This window comes from Caloenas nicobarica, chromosome 25 (genome assembly GCF_036013445.1).
Source record: "Caloenas nicobarica isolate bCalNic1 chromosome 25, bCalNic1.hap1, whole genome shotgun sequence".
Classification (NCBI taxonomy): domain Eukaryota; kingdom Metazoa; phylum Chordata; class Aves; order Columbiformes; family Columbidae; genus Caloenas; species Caloenas nicobarica.
The window spans coordinates 2,972,442-2,991,233 of record NC_088269.1 but is presented as its reverse complement, the minus strand read 5'-3'; the positions used below and the strand labels follow the sequence as shown (position 1 = coordinate 2,991,233).

At 55.7% G+C, this 18,792-nt stretch overlaps 3 protein-coding genes across 3 annotated transcripts; 1 reads left to right on the top strand and 2 right to left on the bottom strand.

Annotated features, from left to right (window-relative positions):
* Positions 1–515: 515 nt before the first annotated feature.
* STARD7 (StAR related lipid transfer domain containing 7) lies at positions 516–8,471 on the bottom strand. Its single transcript, XM_065651656.1, has 8 exons — positions 8,039–8,471; positions 4,927–5,090; positions 4,651–4,700; positions 4,186–4,296; positions 4,015–4,097; positions 3,698–3,797; positions 3,097–3,181; positions 516–1,559 (listed from the first exon to the last, which is right to left on the bottom strand). Exons 1-8 carry the CDS (start codon positions 8,449–8,451, stop codon positions 1,381–1,383), a joined length of 1,185 nt encoding a protein of 394 aa, XP_065507728.1. The 5' UTR covers positions 8,452–8,471; the 3' UTR covers positions 516–1,380.
* A 2,139-nt stretch (positions 8,472–10,610) lies between these two features.
* Positions 10,611–15,741, bottom strand: TMEM127 (transmembrane protein 127). Its single transcript, XM_065651658.1, has 3 exons — positions 15,462–15,741; positions 13,668–13,832; positions 10,611–13,178 (listed from the first exon to the last, which is right to left on the bottom strand). The coding sequence occupies exons 1-3, from the start codon at positions 15,700–15,702 to the stop codon at positions 12,871–12,873; spliced, it is 714 nt and encodes a 237-aa protein (XP_065507730.1). The 5' UTR covers positions 15,703–15,741; the 3' UTR covers positions 10,611–12,870.
* Positions 15,742–15,789: 48 nt separating this feature from the next.
* CIAO1 (cytosolic iron-sulfur assembly component 1) lies at positions 15,790–18,747 on the top strand. The gene is made up of 7 exons (XM_065651713.1): positions 15,790–15,943; positions 16,719–16,867; positions 16,941–17,052; positions 17,151–17,239; positions 17,347–17,548; positions 18,185–18,272; positions 18,356–18,747. Exons 1-7 carry the CDS (start codon positions 15,805–15,807, stop codon positions 18,594–18,596), a joined length of 1,020 nt encoding a protein of 339 aa, XP_065507785.1. The 5' UTR covers positions 15,790–15,804; the 3' UTR covers positions 18,597–18,747.
* Positions 18,748–18,792: the final 45 nt, after the last annotated feature.

The window sequence follows — 18,792 nt, the reverse complement described above, 5'->3', positions numbered from 1 at the left end:
CATGGGGGGGGGGTTGGGGACACTGGGAGGTGACACTATAGACGATACCCAGTGGTGTCACCTATAGGGTGACCCCCCCACCCCGGGGTGTGCACCCCCGCGGTCCCTGGAACACCAAAAATGACCCAACGTCTTCATATTTTGGCCTTGTCCTCAGCCAAAGGGACCCGACACGGAGCCAGAGCACCAAAAACCCCAAAATCATGGAGAAACGCCCCAAAAAATTCATTACGTGGGGCATATGGGTCCCATTCCTGGAGCTCTTCCTCATTACAGGGCTAATTAATGGCGCTAATTGGGGCTGCTGATGGGGTGTGGTGAGAAATTTATGATACATTTATTCTAAGGGGGGAATTAATATTTAGATTTTAATATTTACGATACATTTAGTCTAAGATGGGATTAGGATTTAGATTTTTTATGAGGAATTTATTCTAAGGTGGAGATTAATATTTAGATTTGACATTTAAATATAAATTTATTCTAAGGGAGGGGATTAATATTTAGATTTAACATTTATTTTAAGGTGGGATTTAATATTTAGATTTTTTATGATAAATTTATTCTGAGGTGGGGATTAATATTTAGGATAAATTTATTCTAAGGAGGAATTAAAGAGGGGGGGGGGCGGTTCCAGTTATTGCTGCTGCAGGGGACAAACCTGAGTTCGTCAGACCGGGGGGGGTTCGTTAATGAGGGAAATTAATTAGGATCCAGGGGGCACCACGGCTGTGGCTACGAGAGATGATTTATTTAGTATTTTGCTTTTCCCGACCCCACTTTGTGCCACAACCTGTCGGGATCGGCCCCGGTGACGCCCCGAACCGCAGTGGGGGGGTCACGGTGACCCCGGTTGTCACTGGCACGAACCCCCCCCATCCCCTACACAACCAGCAGCTAAAAACCACCCCAAAAATAGCATTTTTCCCCAGTTTCACCAGTTCAGGCCCCCACCTTGGTAATACCAACCCCCTGGAAGGGTCGAAGGGTCTTTTTGGTGGAAAAAAAAACACACTTGGGGGGAAAAAACCATAAAACACCCCAAGACAGTTCCGTGGAGGATCCTCATCCAGTGCGAGCGCCACAGCCAAAAATATTCGGGGTTCAGAATAGGATGGGGGGTGGGGGAGGCCATAAATTATGTTTTTTGGAGTATTTTTTTCCCCGTTTGGGAAATATTTAGCGACGACACGACATTTCATCGGCCCACGAACACACAGGGCGGAGCGGGGGGGGACACGACACCCCTGTCCTCACGCAGGCCCGGAGCTTTGGGGACAAGCGAGCGGGGGGAAAAAATCCGACGGCGGCTCCATCGGTGTGAAATTTTGGGGGGTCCCTCACCAGTGCTGAGCTCCCCGTCATCCCAGGGGGGTCCAGTCAGGCGAATTCCAGCTGGGCAGAGCCGCAGGAGCCGTCGGCCTTGTGCTCGGGGGCCGCCATGCCGGCCTTGCCCTCGCTCTCCGCAGGCCGCGCCGCCATGTAGTCCCGCACCTCCAGCTCCAGTTTTTTGGCTTTCAGAGCCGCCGTGTGCAGTTTTTCCAGGAAATCCGGCATTCCTGGTTGGGGGGAGAGCGGGACGGGGTGAGGGACAGTGACCCGTGAAGTGCCACCAGGCTGGGGTGACAAGATCCCGGCCTGGCCCTTCTCCAGCCCTGCTCCCCTCATTTTATTTTCCTCCCTAATTTCTCCTTCTACTAATCTTTTTTTCCCCCTCCTGATTTTTCTTTCCCTTTCTGATTTTTCTTTCTCTCCCTGATTTTCTTTTCCTCCCTAATTTTTATTTTTCTTCTCTGATTTTCTTTCCCCTCCTGATTTTTCTTTCCCTTCCTGATTTTTCTCCTCCCATCAATTTTCTTTCCCCTCCTAATTTTCCTTCCCCTCCCCAATTTTCTTTCCCCTCCTAATTTTCATTTCCATCCCTGATTTTTATTTCCCTCCCTGATTTTCTTTCCCCTTCTAATTTTAATTTCCCTCCGATTTTGATTTTCCTTCCCTGATTTTCTTTCCCTCCCCAATTCTCTTTCCCCTCTTGATTTTCATTCCCTCCCCGATTTTCTTTCTCCTCCTGATTTTCTTTCCCTCCCTCAATTTTCTTTTTCCCTCCAATTTTTCTTCACCTCCTGATTTTTCTTCCCCTCATGCATTTTCTTTCCCCTCCTGATTTTCATTTCCCTCCCTGATTTTCTTTCCCATCTTATTTTTTCTTTCCCTGATTTTTATTTTTCCTCCTGACATTTCTTTCCCTCCCTGATTTTTCTCCATCAATTTTCTTTCCCCTTCAATTTTTCTTCCCCTCCCCATTTTTCTTTCCCCTCCTAATTTTCTTTTCCTCCCTAATTTTTATTTTCCTTTTCTGATTTTCTTTCCCTCTCTGTTTTTTCTTTCCCTCCCTGATTTTTTTCCCCTCCTAATTTTTCCTTCCCTCCCTCATTTTCTGTCCTCTCCTGATTTTCTTGCCCAATGTTTTTCCTCTCTCCCAATTTTCTCCCAATAACTCAGCTCCACCACTTTATTCAAGGGGGATCCTGCAGCCTCACTTCCATTAAGGGGTTTCTAATATTTAACATTTTTTAATTTAAAATACTTAATATTTTCAATGTTTAACCTTTAAAAATTCTCAGCTCTGCTCCAGGCAGGGCTGCACCAGCTCTGCATGGTCGCGCTTCTCTCAATTAGAATTTTATTTTAGAATTTTATTCTTAAAAAATGAGTGTTTAGTGCGCGGAGGCGGCTCCTGCACCTTTTTAGACGCATTTAAGAGCGCAGGGCGGAAGAAAAGTGGTTTTTGTGGTTGGCGACGCCGGGCGGTGCAAGAAAAAAAGGTCGGTTTGCTGCTCGAGCGTGCTGAACGAACACATTTTAACTCTTTTTCAGAAACACTTCAGAGCCAGCACTCCTCTGAAGTATGGAAAAAAAAGCTCATTAAAAAAAACCCACAAGGAACCTGCTGTTTTTTTCCAGAAGGAACAGAAATTGTTCCCAAGATCCAACCTCAACCTCCCCTGGGGCAACTTGAGGCCGTTTCCTCTCGTCCCTTCGCTCGTTCCTTGGGAGAAGAGCCCGAATCCCCCCCAAATTTCACCCCCAACTCACCGCTCGACACCATCCAGCTGACGCAGTACCGGGGGAACACGGTCTGGGGGTTGTCGCTGTAGGTCAGCAAATAATCAAAACCATTCTGGGGGAGGAGAAAACGAGAAGTCGAGGTGGGAGAAAAACTGTCGGGCTTCGCGTCCTCTCCTAAAATCCATTTTCGGGTCGCTTGTGGTGTTATAGAACCATAAAGATTCATTGAAAGCACCCAGGGAGGGTTTTTCCCCCCTAATCCTCTACTTCTCAGCTCAATTTTCTGGCTCTGGACACTCTGCGAGGGTTTTTTGAAGAGCATTAAGTGCGAGGAAGGAGATGTTGCGAGGCCAAAGGCTTTTTAAAATGAGTTGGGTGCTTTGATGCGACGTGTTTCTCTCTCCAAGAGCACCAAAAAGAGTGTCGAACTGCTGGAATTAAGCTTCAAATCCTTCCAGAGCTACACGTGGACACATTTCCCTCGTTTTGGGACAATAACTCGTCCCTTTTGTCCCTCTGGACTATTCACCCCAGCTTAGTGCTCCGGACAACGGCCAGAAAAGGTGCAGTTCCCTCCTTGTAACAAGTTTTTCACCCCGTTTTCCAGCTTTCCCTCCCCAAAACGCACCTCGTCAAAGGTTTTGTGGGGCCGAATGACCATTTGGGACTCGTAGGTCCTGACCCGAACGTACTCGGGGTCCTCGGGGACGCTCGGATGCTCCACGGCCCTGGGGGGAACGAGAAAAGCAGGAGATGAGCCACAACGAGTATCCACCGATATTTTGGAGTCGGGTAGAAAAAACCCAAGTTTTTTCACCCCAAAAGCCGCTGTGTTTTTGAGCCAGACCCCTGAGGTTTTGAGATGGTTTTTTAAAAGCTCGTGGAGTTTAAAACCAGCGCTCGAGTTTGTTTTAGAGACGGGAGATGGTTGAAAAAACAACCCACCGCGAGACCAGCACCATCAGGTTGTTCTCCTTGTCCACGCTGTACCGGCGCACGTAGACGTAGTCGCGCGAATACATTGGATACTGGACAAAAAAAGATAAAAAAATCAACAAAAAAAAGGTGTCAACAGGCTGAGAATCACCGGAGAGGGGAAAAAAAGGAGCAACTCACCGGGAAATGAGTGACCCAGTGAATCACTTCAGATCCAGTGGCCACGTCTCGCTCGATTACGTCTAATTTGATGACCAGCGAGTCCCATTTTTTTCTGTATTCAGTGTCCAGCTGGCGAAAGAAAAGGAGAGAAGATGTTAAAGGGAAGCGGAGTCACGGCAAAAGTCCGACGGCAGCATTAACTGGCCCTTGACCTTCTCATCTGTGTCATTTTATCCGCAGGAAATTATTAAATATTATTTAAAAGGCAGCAGAGAGGAAGCGCAGGAGCCAGCAGGGAGGACCAGAAACCCACATCCCGCGTGTGTCGCTCCTTTATTTCTATCAGAAACGGGTAGAAAATTCCAAATCCCTGCTTGTGATCTATACCGGGCTTGGCTTTTGATCGTGGAAATTGTATTAAAAAGAAGAAAATATTCATTATTTCTCTGGCAAGGGCTGCGTTTTATTTCCAACCGTGCTCACCTGTACGTTGAAGAACTGCCGGGGAGTCACGTCCGTGTACGACCCAAACACTGCAGGAAAGCGACAATTGTTAATCCCAGGCCCAAATCTCAATCCTGGCGCCGCAAAATTAAAATTAAAATGTATTTTTTAAGGCGGGCGGCAGCGCTGGGACCCCCTTGATGGGCTAAATGGGGGTGGAACGTGCGGAGAGCGAAGCAAAGGGCGACAATTCCCATTTTTTTAAAAATTTTCGATAAGTCCCGGTGCAAAAGGGGAAGCAGGGGGTCCCGTTACCTCGGTACTGGTACAAGTGGGTGCCCCCGATGGGCCGGCGCCAGAGTTTAAAGTGCTTTTTGTCCATGATCATCTCCCAGGGCTGCTCCCCGGGCTCGCGCTCCCGTTTGGGCTCCATCCGCGGCCCCGACATGTTCTCCATGTGTCTTATCTCCTGCGCCGACCTGCGAGGAGGGAGAAAATACAAAATAATTAACAATCAAAGCCTCATCGGGTCATTTATACAACAGATGAATTCACCTGAAATGGGTAAAGCCTTCCCAGGCGTCACCCTGAGGGATTTTAGTGGGGAAAGAGCAGCAAAAATCCACCTCTGCAGCCTTTTTATTTTTAAATTCTAAGGGGTTTGTGTTGTTTTATAGGGGAAACACAAAGGGGCTTGCTCCTGGGAAGTGATAAATGCGGATAAACCGCACCACAAATTAAAAATAAAAACGCGGCGTCACCACCAGACGCTCGCAAACTAAAATTTGTTCTCCCAGCTGAACCAACGCTGTGCAGGATGGAACGGAAAACCAGACAATTTAAGGCAAAAAGAGGATTTTTTTGGTTGATTTGGTATAAAATCATTGCGGATTGAGACTTGGGGCTCCCCCCAGACGGCGGTTTCAGCCCCTAAAAATAAAATATTGGAGCGGAACAGCTGGTTTTTCCACATCTGGAGTCCCCAACCCCACAGAAGGCAGATCACTCCAGCCTGGAGACACTAATTAGATTAAAGTAATTAGCGCCAGCCAGAATTAAAGCGCCAACTGGGAACCTGCAGGGCAGGTCTCACTGGTCTGGCTGAATTAACGTCGCTCCCAACGCTTTGCGGGACTAATTTACAACAGGAAAAATACGTTTCCAGGTGTCTGAACAGTCACCACGCGTCTGTCTCAAGTTTTATTTCTGTATTTCCCAGAAAACTGAACCAAAATAATGCTCAGAAAGCCTCGATTTTTTATTTCTTTGCACAGAGCAAATCTCTATATTTGCCCTTTGTGTTTCCCTGTTATGACAAAAATCTGCAACGATAATTATTTTCTTTACGTTTTGCGTGAATTTTTAACCTCTAAGAATTTTTTTATTGTGTTTAAACTTCTTTGTTAATACTTAGGTTAATATTTTTTAATATTTAGGTTAATATTTTTAAATATTTAGGTCTGTGTCAGTGTTTCAACAACCGGGACATCACCATAGGGGACACCAGCTGCACGCTGAGCTCTCCCATGATGTTTTTTTACCCCAAAAAACATACAAATCTACAAAAATAAAGGTGGGGATGGCGCCGCCGGAACAGGGATTTTGGTTTTATCACGAAAATAAGTTCAATTAGAAGTGGAGGGAGGAGAAGGAGAGTTGGGAGGGGAAGAGAAAGACGATACGGACGCAAAGAGCTATTTTAAACCCGGGAGGAGTTTATTGCTCCTGCAACTAAACCGGAGCCCAAGGAGCCGCGAGAGATTAAAGGAATAAGGAGAAATTAAATAATAAAGAAGGTTAATCACAGCGAGCTCTGGAAAAGGGCTTGAGAAGTCCTTAAATTGAGGTGAGTAACCTTGAACTCCGCTTTTAATCCCAGGCCTAAGCCCAGCCTTGCTGAGCCCACTGGAAAACCTCAGGCCGGGTTTATCACGGCGCTGGGATCCAAATAATCGCACGACATCCGGGAATAAAACCAGGATTTGGTGTTTTCCACGTAAAGGTCGGGATCTCCATAAAATGTTAGAATGTGTCACAGGTTGGGGTATTTCTCGTTAGCTCTAAGATTTAATTAAGCCTTAGATAAGCTACTTAAATACTGAGTATTTAATGCCCACAGGACAGTGCGGACAAGGCACCAGAATTTAAGAGGGGAGGGAACCCAGCGCTACCCCATCGCACCCCGAGATCCTCGTTAAGGTTTTAATTACCCTCTCCCGCCTCGTCACACCCCATGTGGGATAATTACACCTTAATGAGGCCACACGCTCCAAACAGCGACCGGGAAGGTCGGAGGGTCCTTTTGTTGCCAGATTTGGGCGGTTCTGTGTGTCCCCCGCCAGGTGCAGCAGCACGATGGGGGCACCCAGTATTGGGGTGGGGGGGACACCCCTTTGTGCAGCACCTCTGGGGCAGGAGGGGATTTGGGGGGTGGAGGGTGCACCCCCAAATCCCAAGTGGGGTGGGGAGCACCAAGCAGAGAATTGGGGGGGCAGGGGGGGCCCAATTTGCAGGGGTGCACCCACCAAAAAAGGGCAGGGGGACACCCTGCAAGGTCAGTGACTGGGAGAGGATTTGGGGGGCACCCTGTAGGGGGGACTCAGGGTGCACCCCCCGATCAGCACACAGCACAAAACCTGCAGATGGTGACACCCCCAGACCTGCAGAGGTTGGGGGGGGCTCCCCCATTCCCCAAAATTTGGGGAGGCACACCAGGGATTTGGGAGATTTAGAGAATTGGGGTGCACCCCTAGTGATGGGGGGAAGGAGCATCTCCCAAGGGCTTGGTGGGGGCACCCCAAGGCCCAACGCACCTGGCAGGGGGGAGAGACGCCTGAGGATTTGGGGGAAATCCTGAGGATTTGGGGGCAATCCTGAGGATTTGGGGGACACTCGGGGTGCACCCCCACATCAACACACAGCACAGAACCCACAGTGACACCCCCAGGCCTGGAGAGGTTGGGGGGGGGGGGTGTGGGGGTGGTCCCCCACCCTATATAAATTTGGGGGAGGGCACAGCAGGGATTTGGGAGCTTTAGAAAACTGAGGTGCACCCCTAACGATGGTGGACTTGAGGGGGGAAGAGCATCTCCCAAGGGTTTGGTGGGGGCACCCCAAGTCCCAATGTACCTGGTAAGGGCAGGGAGGAACCCTTGAGGATTCGGGAGCTTTAGAAAATTGGGGTGCACCCCTAACGATGCTGGACTTGAGGGGGAGTAAGAGCATCTCCCAAGAGCTTGGTGGTGGCACCCCAAGCTCGAGTGCACCTGGTAAGGGCGGGGAGACCCCTCAGGGTTTGGGGGCCCCCCGGGCTCTAAGGAACGGAGGGGGCGGGGAGTTCGGGACCCCAGGCGCCGAGTACCCCGGGTCGCCGAGGATTTGGGGGGGTTCCCACTGGGGGTGTCGGGGGCCCCGCGGCTGCACCCACCGCTGCAGCTCCTCCTCCTCGATCCGCTGCCCGTCCCAGACGAAGACACCGGCCAGAGTCGCCATGAGGCGGCCGGTAGCGGCGAAGGCAGGGCGGCCTCGGAGCAGCCCCCGCCACCACCACCACCACCCCCCGCCGCCGCTTCCACCGCCTCCGCTGCGCCTCGCCCGCTCCGCCGCCCCGTCCCCGCCGCTCCCGCCGCCCCCGCGGCACCAGCCCCGCCGGGCCTGCCGCGCCCGCTGCCCCGTCAGGCAGCTGCACTGCCGCGCCAGCAGGCCCAGCAGGCCCCGCCGCCCCGCGCCTCCCCCCTCTTGGCCGCCGGGCTCGGCGGGCCCGGGCGGGCGGGGGCCCAGGCGGGCGGTGCGGGCGCAGCGGGCGACGAGGCCGACGAGCGGCCGCCGCGGCTGCAACATGCCGCCGCTCCCTCCGCGGGCCGCCCCGCGTCGCAGGGTGCTTGCGTCACCGCGCCGCGCCGCCTGCCGATTGGGTGGTGCCTCGCCCGCCCCGCGCGGTTATTGGGTGGCGGCGGGGGAGAGCCCGCCCCCTTGCGCGCTGGGGGACGCGGGGAGGGAGGGCAAGGGCGCGAGGGGCGCGGGGAGCGAGGCGAGCGGGAAGGGGGCGGGGCGAGGGGCGGGGCTTGGGCGGGGCCACGCCCCCACCTGCGGAGCTTGGGGTGCGGGCGGGGGGATTATTGGGGTGCAGGGGGGTTATTCAGGGTGCAGGGGGTATTGGGTTGCAGGGGGGTTATTGGGGGGCACGGGGGGGGGTTATGGGGAGGCAGAGGGGTTATTGGGGTGCAGGGGGTATTGGGGTGAAGGGAGGTTATTGGGGGGCACGGGGGGGTATGGGGAGGCAGAGGGGTTATTGGGGTGCAGGAGGGTTATTCGGGGTGCAGGGGGTATTGGGGTGCAGGGAGGTTATTGGGGGGCACAGGGGGTTTTGGGGGGCAGAGGGGTTATCGGGGTGCAGGGGGGTTATTGGGGAGCACGATGGGGTTATTTGGGGGCAGAGGGTTATTGGGGGGCACAGGGGGGGTTTTGGGGGGCAGAGGGGTTATCGGGGTGCAGGGGGGTTATTCGGGGTGCAGGGGGTATTGGGGTGCAGGGAGGTTATTGGGGGGCACGGGGGGTTTTGGGGGGCAGAGGGGTTATCGGGGTGCAGGGAGGTTATTGGGGAGCACGATGGGGTTATTTGGAGGCAGAGGGTTATCGGGGGGCAGGGGGTATGAGTGGGGGGTTATTGGGGGACAGGGTGTGTGGGCAGAGGGGGTTATTGGAGTGCAGGGGGGTATTGGGGTGCAGGGGAGTTATTGGGGTGCAGGGGGGTATTGGGGTGCAGGCAGGGCGGTTATTGGTGTGCAGGGGGGTTATTTGGGGGCAGAGGGTTATTGAGGGCAGGGGGTGCAAGCGGGGGGTTATTGGGGGACAGAGTGTGTGGACAGGCGGTTATTGGGGTGCAGAGGGGTATTGGGGTGCAGGGGGGTATTGGGGCACAGGGGGGTTATTGGGGGGCAGGGGGCTATGGGGGTGCAGGGGGTGAGGGCGGGGGGTTATTGGTGTGCAGGGGGTTATTTGGGGGCAGAGGGTTATTGGGGTGACAGGGCTGGATATTGGGGGGGCAGGGGTGTTATTGGGGTACAGGGGTGCAGGGAGGGGTGGTTATTGGGGGGTTATTGGGGGACAGCGTGAGTGGGCAGGGGCAGCTATTGGGGTGCAGGCAGGGGGTTTATTGGGGTGCAGGGGGGTTATTTGGGAGCAGGGCAGTTTATTGGGGTGCAGGAGGGCTGTTGGGGTGCAGGAGGGCTGTTGGGGTGCAGGGGGGTTATTCAGGAGCAGGGCAGGTTATTGGGGTGCAGTGGGGTTATTCGGGGGCAGGGAGGGTTATTGGGGTGCAGGCAAGGGTGCTTATTGGGGGTTTTTGGGGGGACAGGGTGTGTGGGCAGGGCCCATTATTGGGGTGCAGACCGGGGGTTATTGGGGTGCAGGGGTGGATGTTTGGGTGCATGGGGTACAGACAAGGGTGGTTATTGGGGTGCACGCAGCAGTTACTGGGGTGCAGCAGTGGTTATTGGGGAGGCAAGGCCGGTTACTGGGGTGCAGGGGGTGCGGGCAGGTTGGTTATTGGGGTGCAGGACAGTGGGGTGCAGGGCAGGGGTGGTTATTGGGGTGGATGGATGATTACTGGGGTGCAATGTGGTGCAGGGGAGGGCTGGTTATTGGGGTTCAGGGCTGGTTATTGGGGTGCAGAGATGTTTATTGGGGTGCAGAGATGTTTATTGGGGTGCAGGGTTTGTTAATGGGGTGCAGGGATGTTTATTGGGATGCAGGGTTGGTTATTGGGGTGCAGAGATGTTTATTGGGGTGCAGGGTTTGTTAATGGGGTGCAGGGATGTTTATTGGGATGCAGGGTTGGTTATTCGGGTGCAGAGCTGGTTATGGGGGTGCAGATATGTTCATTGGGGTGCAGGGTTGGTTAATGGGGTGCAGGGCTGTTTATCGGGGCGCAGCACAAGGAGGGGACACCCCCATTCCCCAGAACAAAGCGCAATCCCCCACACACGGCTCTTTGCACCCCCTTTATTTCCCCACAGAAGGGCCGGGGGGGAGCCCCAAAACCCACAGCACCCTCACACCCCGTCCGGATTCCATCCAGGGCAGGGAAACTACATTAATTTGCCTCTTTATGTTTTTTTTTTTTTTTACAGAAATACAGTGTGTTTATGCACAGACTATTTACACTCCAGCCCCCCCTCTTGCATATAAGTCCCCAGTGAGGAAACCCCAAAACTTCTGCCGCCAGGGAAGAGCCGGCGGGACGTGGATTTGGCCGAGGACATGGAGGTGGGATGAGGAGGAAAAGGAGCCGCGTTGGGGCTGGAAAAACCCCCAGAAAACAGGAGAACGCCCCAAAAAACGCGCTGCCGGCTTCCCCCACGCCCCGCACCCGCCTGTAGAACCCTCACGGATTTTAAGGGGCTGATTTTCCTCCTCGAAGGTTTTTCAGGGGTTCATTTTCCTCCTCAAGCATTTTCAGGGGCAAATTTTCCCCCTCGGGGGTTCTCAGGGGCTGATTTTCCCCTTTGAAGGATTTTCAAGGGGCTGATTTTCCCCCTTGAGGCTTTTAAGGGGCTCATTTTCCTCCTTGAGGGTTTTCAAGGGTTGATTTTCTCCCTCAAGTGTTTTTCAGGGGTTGATTTTCCTCCTCAAGCGTTTTCAGGGGCAATTTTTCCCCCCTCAGGGGTTCTCAGGGGCTGATTTTCCCCTTTGAAGGTTTTTCAGGGGTTTATTTTCCTCCTCGAGTATTTTCAGAGGCCGATTTTCCCCCTCGAGGTTTTTAAGGGGCTCATTTTCCTCCTCGAAGGCTTTTCAGGGGCTGATTTTCCCCTTTGAAGGCTTTTCAGGGGCTGATTTTCCTCCTCAAGGTTTTTCAGGGGTCGATATTCTTCCTTGAGCATTTTCAGGGGTTGATTTTCCTCCTTGAGCATTTTCAGGGGCTGATTTTCCTCCTTGAGCATTTTCAGGGGCTGATTTTCCTCCTCGAGGGTTCTCAGGGGCTGATTTTGCTCCTCCCAGTCTCACCGTGTCCTCCCCGGGTTGATTTTTTCCCATTTTGTGCCCCGGTCTGAGCCCCGGCGAGAGGCCGAAGCTCTTGCATAGCCAGTGCTGCTGCGAGGGGCGCAAAAAAAGTGGACAAACCGGACAAAACAGCCGTCGGGAAGAAAATAGGGAATAAAAGCTTTAGGGGGATGGTCGAGAACGTACGACGAGCGTTTTTTCTGTCCTAAAACTCCTTCTCTAAACCTTCGCAGATTCAGCATTGAGGTTTCTGGCGCTGCGGTGCTCGGGTTGATGCGTCCGTATATCTTTTTTACTTATTAATTTTGCTTTAAATAGCCAAAAAAACCTGGTTGGGGTCTGGATGATTCAGATCGTCTCTGCGGTACCATATGGGGAAGCGTTTGCTCCTCGGTGTCCGTTGTCTCATGGGGTTTGTGGAACGAACCGGTGGTAAAAAGACCAAAAGCAGGGCCGAACATGATTAAAAGCGGGGGCAAAAAGCAGAAGACTCGGTCGGCGCGGGGATGAGGAACTTGCATAAAACCGCAGGCAGAGATGCCGGTTTCCAGCGCCACTGTCGCTGCATCCAAGTCTGGTCTAAAAACCCCCCGAAATTTGCTTGGTGAGGGGTCAGAGCTGCCCCCAAAACCGGCGCCAGCGTCAGAAGAGCTTTGAGATGGGCCCACGTCGCATCGGCCACTCGCAAAGGGGGTTTTACGGCAGCGACGGCCCCGAAAGCGTCACCGTCCTCACCCCCAAACCCCCGAGGCTGAAATAAAGTGCAAAATGCTCAAAACGCTCGTGTGGTCAGAAAAAAAGGGACATGTGGAGCGGTGCGGGGGTTGGTTGTGTGTCTGTCCAGACGCTGGAAAGGGCCGTTCCTCCCTCACCAGTGCTTCCCCTATATATATATAAATATATACACACGCGCACGCGTGACGCCTTTTTTCGGGTGTATTTTACACCTCGGAGGAGGGATTGAGTCCGCTGAGCGATTCCAGCGTGATTTCCCCCTCCTCGGCGGCGGGGACGAGACAAAACCTCCCCTCGTGCCGGAGAAAATCCTCACCGGGCGCCCCCGCTGTCATTATTTCCACCCGGGGCTCAAAATCGCACCGCGGCGTTCGTAAAATTAAAGGATAGGGAGAAACCGTCGCTCACCCGACCCAAAAAGTCCTTTCCTCTGCGCGAGAAGGATCTGAAACGTGAAGGGGGCGGCGAGAAGGTGAAGTTTGGCGGGGGGAGGACGCGGTGAAGGCGGCGAAGGCGGCGCCGTCAGGGGGTGTAGGCTGGTGGCGGCTGGAATTGGTTGATGACTTCGTACTCGGCCGGGTACGGTTCGTTCTCCTCCATCTCGGACAGGAGCTCCAGCGCTTGCTCCTCTTCCTCGGTGGGGTAATGGCGCAGGAGGTTGGCGGCCGTGGCGAGGATGGACGCCCCCCCGGCCCCCGCCACCAGGTAGAAGCTGATGGCGAAGGTGACGTAAACTTGGGAGCCGTGGTATTTTTTGTGCTGTTGCTGCTGGGCCAGGATCAGCTCCGAGGCCCAGTAGCAGAAGCCGATGACGGTGGCGCATTGTAGGACTGCGGAAAAGAGCCAGAGAGAGGCTAAGAACGCGGGGAAATAATAAATCGGGGCGTTTGTTTCACGACTAATCCATCAAACAGACGCTGAGGGGGAAAACAACTGAAGCCGAGCGGTTTGGGAGGGTTTTTTTTCAGACAAATGGGTGCTCGGGGAGGGCTGAGAACTTTCTCTGAGCCGCTCACACATTAATTCTGCCCAGCATAAAGGATTTTAAAGCTCCTCGTGAGCTGCAAAGGTGACCTTATCCCCCAGACGGGCGCTGTGGGAGCTCTTTTAAAAAATAAAACCTGTTAATAGGTGCTTAACATTCATCCTTGACCTCTTCCCCGCAAGATTTAACTCCCGTTTAAGCCACACGAGGCTTCTGCGCCACAACTCTGAACTAAAAGGTTGCAAAAAAGCCTTTGGGGATTTTTTTTTTTTTTCCATCAGGGATAAAAATAAACAAGCCAGGGGGGTGGAATCCCCGTCCCGGCAGGAATTACCTGTGAGGATGTGGGCAAACGCGTAACGCCGGGTGATCTTGAGCGCCGGGTGTTTGGGGCCGAAGACGTCGAGCAGAAAGGCCGAGAGGCTGCAGATGATGCCCAGGAAGCAGAAGGCGGCGATGACGCGGAGCAGCAGAACCGTCTGCGGGTTCATGCAATAATCTGCAAGGAGAGGGAGAAAAGCGGATTTTGAGCACCCGCAAACACCTTTTTTCCACCCCAAATCGCTCACCAGATGGAGAAAGCGGCATCAATTACACGGCGGCGGTTGGGCAGGTCATGTATTTCACTTTATAAACTATTATCGCTGTGGGAACTAAAGCTAAAAAAACCAAAATAACAAAACAGGTTGCGTGAATTCCTTATTTAAAGCGAAGTCAAGGGGGTTAATCAAAAGGCTTTTAATTAATGACACATCCTGCCGGCAATGTGAGCTCACAGTGAGGGAGATCCCGCGTTACTCCATCCAGATTCATGTGGATTCTGTGTGTTCAGAACCGGCGCTGGGGGCAAAAGGGGGTTTAAAATCACCTCCCTGGTTAAATTATTATCACATTAAAAAGAACTAATAAAGATGACGGTGTGATACAGGCTGGAAATGAGTCGCAGGCGCTCGGATCTGACTCCGCGATGGAGGTTGGGGCCAGGGGAGGTTGAGGTTGGAAATTTGGGATGATTTCTTCCCCAAAGGGCTGTGGGGCATTGGAACAGGCTGCCCAGGGCAGTGGTGGAGTCGCCATCCCTGGAGGGGTTGGACAGAGATGAGGTTCTCAGGGACACGGGGCAGTGCCAGGGGTGGGGGAACGGGTGGACTCAATGATTTTAAAGGTCTTTTCCACCCAAAACGTTTCTCTGATTCTCTAAACCCCCCTCGACAATGCACAAATCCCACCATGGGGACGCAGCCTCCTCGGCTTATAAAAGAAGTCGGGAACGATGTTTTTGTGCTTTATTTCTTCATGTTGACTGATTCATTTGCCAGGGTGGGGGGTGAGCCCCGTTTCGCTGCCAGTCACCGCACACCCCCCATTTATCACTGACATTTGGGGCTGAATCCGTGTAACACGCCGAACCCTGAGGAGTTTCAGTGGTAAAATGGGGGAAAACCACCTCATTTTGGTGATGTGGGAAAGGAAAAAATCTTTATTAATGAGGTTGAGTAGGTCAGAGAGGCTCTCCTGCCCCTCTACTCTGCCCTGGTGAGGCCGCATCTGGAATATTGTGTCCAGTTCTGGGCCCCTCAGTTCCAGCAGGACAGGGAACTGCTGGAGAGAGTCTAGTGCAGGGCAACGAAGATGATTAAGGGAGTGGAGCGTCTCCCGTGTGAGGAAAGGCTGAGGAGCTGGGGCTCTTGAGCTTGGACAAGAGGAGACTGAGGGGTGACCTCATTCATGGGGATCAATATGGAAAGGGGGAGTGTCAGGAGGATGGAGCCAGGCTCTTCTGGGTGACAACCAACGATAGGACAAGGGGCAATGGGTGCAAACTGGAGCACAGGAGGTTCCACTTGAATATAAGAAGAAACTTCTTCCTGGTGAGGGTGCCAGAGCCTGGCCCAGGCTGCCCAGGGAGGTTGTGGAGTCTCCTTCTCTGCAGACATTCCAACCCGCCTGGACACCTTCCTGTGTAACCTCAGCTGGGTGTTCCTGCTCCGGCGGGGGGATTGGGCTGGATGAGCTTTGGAGGTCCCTTCCAACCCCTGACATTCCGGGATTCTGTGATTTATGCGGGGGTCAGGGGAGGAGGGTGTTTGGGCCCCGGGGAAGCGGGATGGGGGGGACCGGGCCTCACCTCGGAGCAGCTCGGGATCCACGTAGCCCAGCACGTCGGCGACTCCCAGCTCCTGTCGGGCGCAGGTGCCGCCGTGGATGCGGAGCCAGGCGGGCTCGGCCAGCGCCGTGCACAGCGCCGTGATGGACAGAGCGCCGGGCAGCGCCGAGGCCAAGCTCCGCTCCGGCTGCTTGGGCAGCCCGCTGCCCGCCGCCCTCCGCCGCCGCCCGCCGGGCAGCCCCGGCCCGCCCGGCGTGAACATCGCGGCCCCCGGGACGGCGACACCGGCTCCGCCTCGGGCCTCTCCGACCCCGCTTCCGCTTCCGGCGCGCTGACGTCAGCGTGCGTGGCGGCGAGGGGCGGCATGAAGGAGGCGCTGGAGCTGCTGGGGAGGGTCCCCGGACACCCCGATTCGCGGTGCTGGTTCCTGGCCTGGAGCCCCGGCGGGGGGTTGTTGGCGTCGTGCGGCGGGGACCGGGTGATCCGGCTGTGGGGGCGGGAAGGTGAGCGGGGGGCGGCAGGGGCGGGGCCGAGGTGCGGTGGGGGCTCGATTGGGGCGGGGCTAAAAGTGCCGGGGGGGGGGCGGGGGCGGAGAACCAATAGGGGAGGGAGCCGGTGAGGGGGCGGGGCTACGGGGCAAAGGGGGAGGGGCTGGGGAGTGGGCGGGGTCATAGAGGCGATTAGGGAGGGGCTGCGATGAGGGGGCGGGGCTAGGAGGGCTGCGAGGGATAATGGGGAGGGGGCGGGACCCGGGGGTCGGTGTGGGCGGGGCCGCTCGCAGGAGGCGGGGCTTTTGGGGGAAGGGGCGTGGTTTTGGAGCAGGGCGTGGTTTGGAGGAGGGGCGTGTTTGGGGGCGTGGTTTGGAGCGGGGGCGTGGTTTTGGAGCAGGGCGAGGTTTCTTGGTGAGGCGTGGTTTGGATTGGGGGCGTGGTTTTGGAGCAGGGCGTGGTTTCTGGATGGGGCGTGGTTTGGAGAAGGGGGCGTGGTTTGGAGGGGGGTGTGGTTTGGAGGAGGGGGTGCGGTTTGGAGGAGGGGGTGCGGTTTGGAGCAGGGGCGTGGTTTGGAGCAGGGGCGTGGTTTGGATTGGGGGCGTGGTTTTGGAGCAGGGCGTGGTTTGTAGCCAGGGGCGTGGTTTGGAGCGGGGGCGTGGTTTTGGAGCAGGGCGTGGTTTGTAGCCAGGGGCGTGGTTTGGAGCGGGGGCGTGGTTTTGGAGCAGGGCGTGGTTTCTGGGCGGGGCGTGGTTTGGAGCCCCTGTCCTCGTGTCCCCGCTGTCCCCAGGCACTGGCTGGTCGTGCCGGGCGGTGCTGGGCGAGGGGCACCAGCGCACGGTGCGCAGGGTGGCCTGGTCGCCCTGCGGCTCCTTCCTGGCCTCCGCCAGCTTCGACGCCACCACCTGCATCTGGAAGAGGCAAGAGGATGGGTTTGAGGTGAGACCCCCCTCCAAAAAACACCCCCCTGTGGCCCCCAACACCCCCCACAGCTGCTGCTGTCCCCCCACAGTGCGTCACCACACTGGAGGGACATGAGAACGAGGTGAAGTCTGTGGCCTGGGCGCCCTCGGGCACCCTGCTCGCCACCTGCAGCCGTGACAAGAGCGTCTGGGTCTGGGAAGGTGAGGGGAGAGCTGGCGGGGCTGGGAGGGACACTGGGGGCTGTCCCCAACCCCCCAAAGCCTCCTCTGTCCTCACCGTGAGGGTTTTATCCCCGCAGTGGATGAGGAGGAGGAGTACGAGTGCGTCAGCGTCCTCAACTCCCACACGCAGGACGTCAAGCACGTGGTCTGGCACCCCAACCAGGAGGTAAAAACACGGGGGTTTCACTCCAGTGTCCACCCTAAACCCTATTCCCACTTCATCAACCTCAAACCGCAGGTGACGGGCGCCCCGTGACACCCGTGTCCCCGCAGCTCCTGGCCTCGGCCAGCTACGACGACACGGTGAAGCTGTACCAGGAGGAGGAGGACGACTGGGTGTGCTGCGCCACGCTGGAGGGACACGAGTCCACCGTGTGGAGCGTGGCCTTCGACCGCAGCGGCGAGCGCCTGGCGTCCTGCAGCGACGACAAAACCGTGCGCATCTGGCGCCGCTACGAGCCGGGCAACGAGGAAGGTGAGGCCGGTGGCCCGTCCTGCGAGCCACAGGGTGTGGAACGGCTCCTGAGTGTGGGCAGGGGGAAGAGGTCGGTGACTGTCCCTGTGCTGGGCACTGGGGAGGCCAAAGTGCGAATCCTGGGGGCAGTTTTGGGTCCCTCACGCTAAGAAGGAGCTTGAGGTGCTGGAGCGAGTTGAGAGAAGGGAACGGAGCTGGGGAAGGGGCTGGAGCACAAGTGTGATGGGAGCGGCTGAGGGAGCTGGGGGTTCAGCTGGAGAACAGGAGCTGAGGGGAGACCTTCTGATCTCTGAACTGCCTGAAAGGAGCTTGGAGCCAGGGGGGGTCGGGCTCTGCTCCCCAGGAACAAGCGCCAGGACCAGAGGAAATGGCCTCAAGTTGCGCCAGGGGAGGTTGAGGTTGGATGTGGGGAACAATTTCTTCCCCAAAGGGCTGTGGGGCATTGGAACAGGCTGCCCAGGGCAGTGGTGGAGTCACCATCCCTGGAGGGGTTGGACAGACGGAGATGCGATTCTCAGGGACAGGGGTTGGGTTAACGGTTGGACTCGATGATTTTAAAGGTCTTTTCCGCCCAAAACGATTCTCTAACCCACTGGGGAAGCGCGGGCAGGGACCCCAAGTTATTCTCTCATCCAGGTGTGAGCTGCAGCGGCAACGACCCCACCTGGAAATGCGTCTGCACCCTCTCCGGTTACCACTCCAGAACCATCTACGACGTGTCCTGGTGAGTGACCCGAATTGGCATCTGACCCCCCCACCGGCTCCGTTTTCTTGGTGCGGGTCACTCCAGCGCTGTGTCCCCTGCAGGTGCCACCTCACCGGGGCTCTGGCCACGGCCTGTGGGGACGATGCCATCCGCGTGTTCGAGGAGAGCGCGTCCTCTGCCCCGCACCAGCCCACCTTCGTTCTGGCCGCCCACATCCCCCGTGCGCACTCGCAGGACGTCAACTGCGTCGCCTGGAACCCCAAGGAGCCGGGGCTGCTGGCGTCGTGCAGCGACGACGGGGAGATCGCCTTCTGGAAGTACCAGCGCCCCGAAATCTGCTGAGGGCTTTCAATCCAACCCTTCGACCTCCTCCTCACCACAGGTTGGACTTTTTGGCACCACCAGGACCCAGTTGGCTTTAGCGGACGCGGCGGGACTTGCTCCCAGCTCCTTCTGCCCCACGCTCAATAAATTTGTGTTCTCCTGCCTAAAACCTCCGGCTTTTCCTTTTGGGGTGTGTGGAACGGGGTGCGGGTGC

What these genes read in the sequence shown, in the direction of transcription:
- CIAO1 (XM_065651713.1), top strand. Translation starts at nt 15,805, where the DNA reads ATGAAGGAGGCGCTGGAGCTGCTGGGGAGGGTCCCCGGACACCCCGAT. An exon ending in CGAGCCGGGCAACGAGGAAG is followed by an intron (nt 17,549 to 18,184) that starts GTGAGGCCGGTG and finishes TCTCTCATCCAG; the next exon opens with GTGTGAGCTGCAGCGGCAAC. An exon ending in ACCATCTACGACGTGTCCTG is followed by an intron (nt 18,273 to 18,355) that starts GTGAGTGACCCG and finishes TGTCCCCTGCAG; the next exon opens with GTGCCACCTCACCGGGGCTC.
- TMEM127 (XM_065651658.1), bottom strand. Translation starts at nt 15,702, where the DNA reads ATGTTCACGCCGGGCGGGCCGGGGCTGCCCGGCGGGCGGCGGCGGAGG. An exon ending in GGATCCCGAGCTGCTCCGAG is followed by an intron (nt 13,833 to 15,461) that starts GTGAGGCCCGGT and finishes CTCTCCTTGCAG; the next exon opens with ATTATTGCATGAACCCGCAG. An exon ending in GTTTGCCCACATCCTCACAG is followed by an intron (nt 13,179 to 13,667) that starts GTAATTCCTGCC and finishes TCTTTTCCGCAG; the next exon opens with TCCTACAATGCGCCACCGTC.
- STARD7 (XM_065651656.1), bottom strand. Translation starts at nt 8,451, where the DNA reads ATGTTGCAGCCGCGGCGGCCGCTCGTCGGCCTCGTCGCCCGCTGCGCC. An exon ending in CCCACAAAACCTTTGACGAG is followed by an intron (nt 3,182 to 3,697) that starts GTGCGTTTTGGG and finishes CTCCTCCCCCAG; the next exon opens with AATGGTTTTGATTATTTGCT. An exon ending in CAGCTGGATGGTGTCGAGCG is followed by an intron (nt 1,560 to 3,096) that starts GTGAGTTGGGGG and finishes CCCCCCAACCAG; the next exon opens with GAATGCCGGATTTCCTGGAA.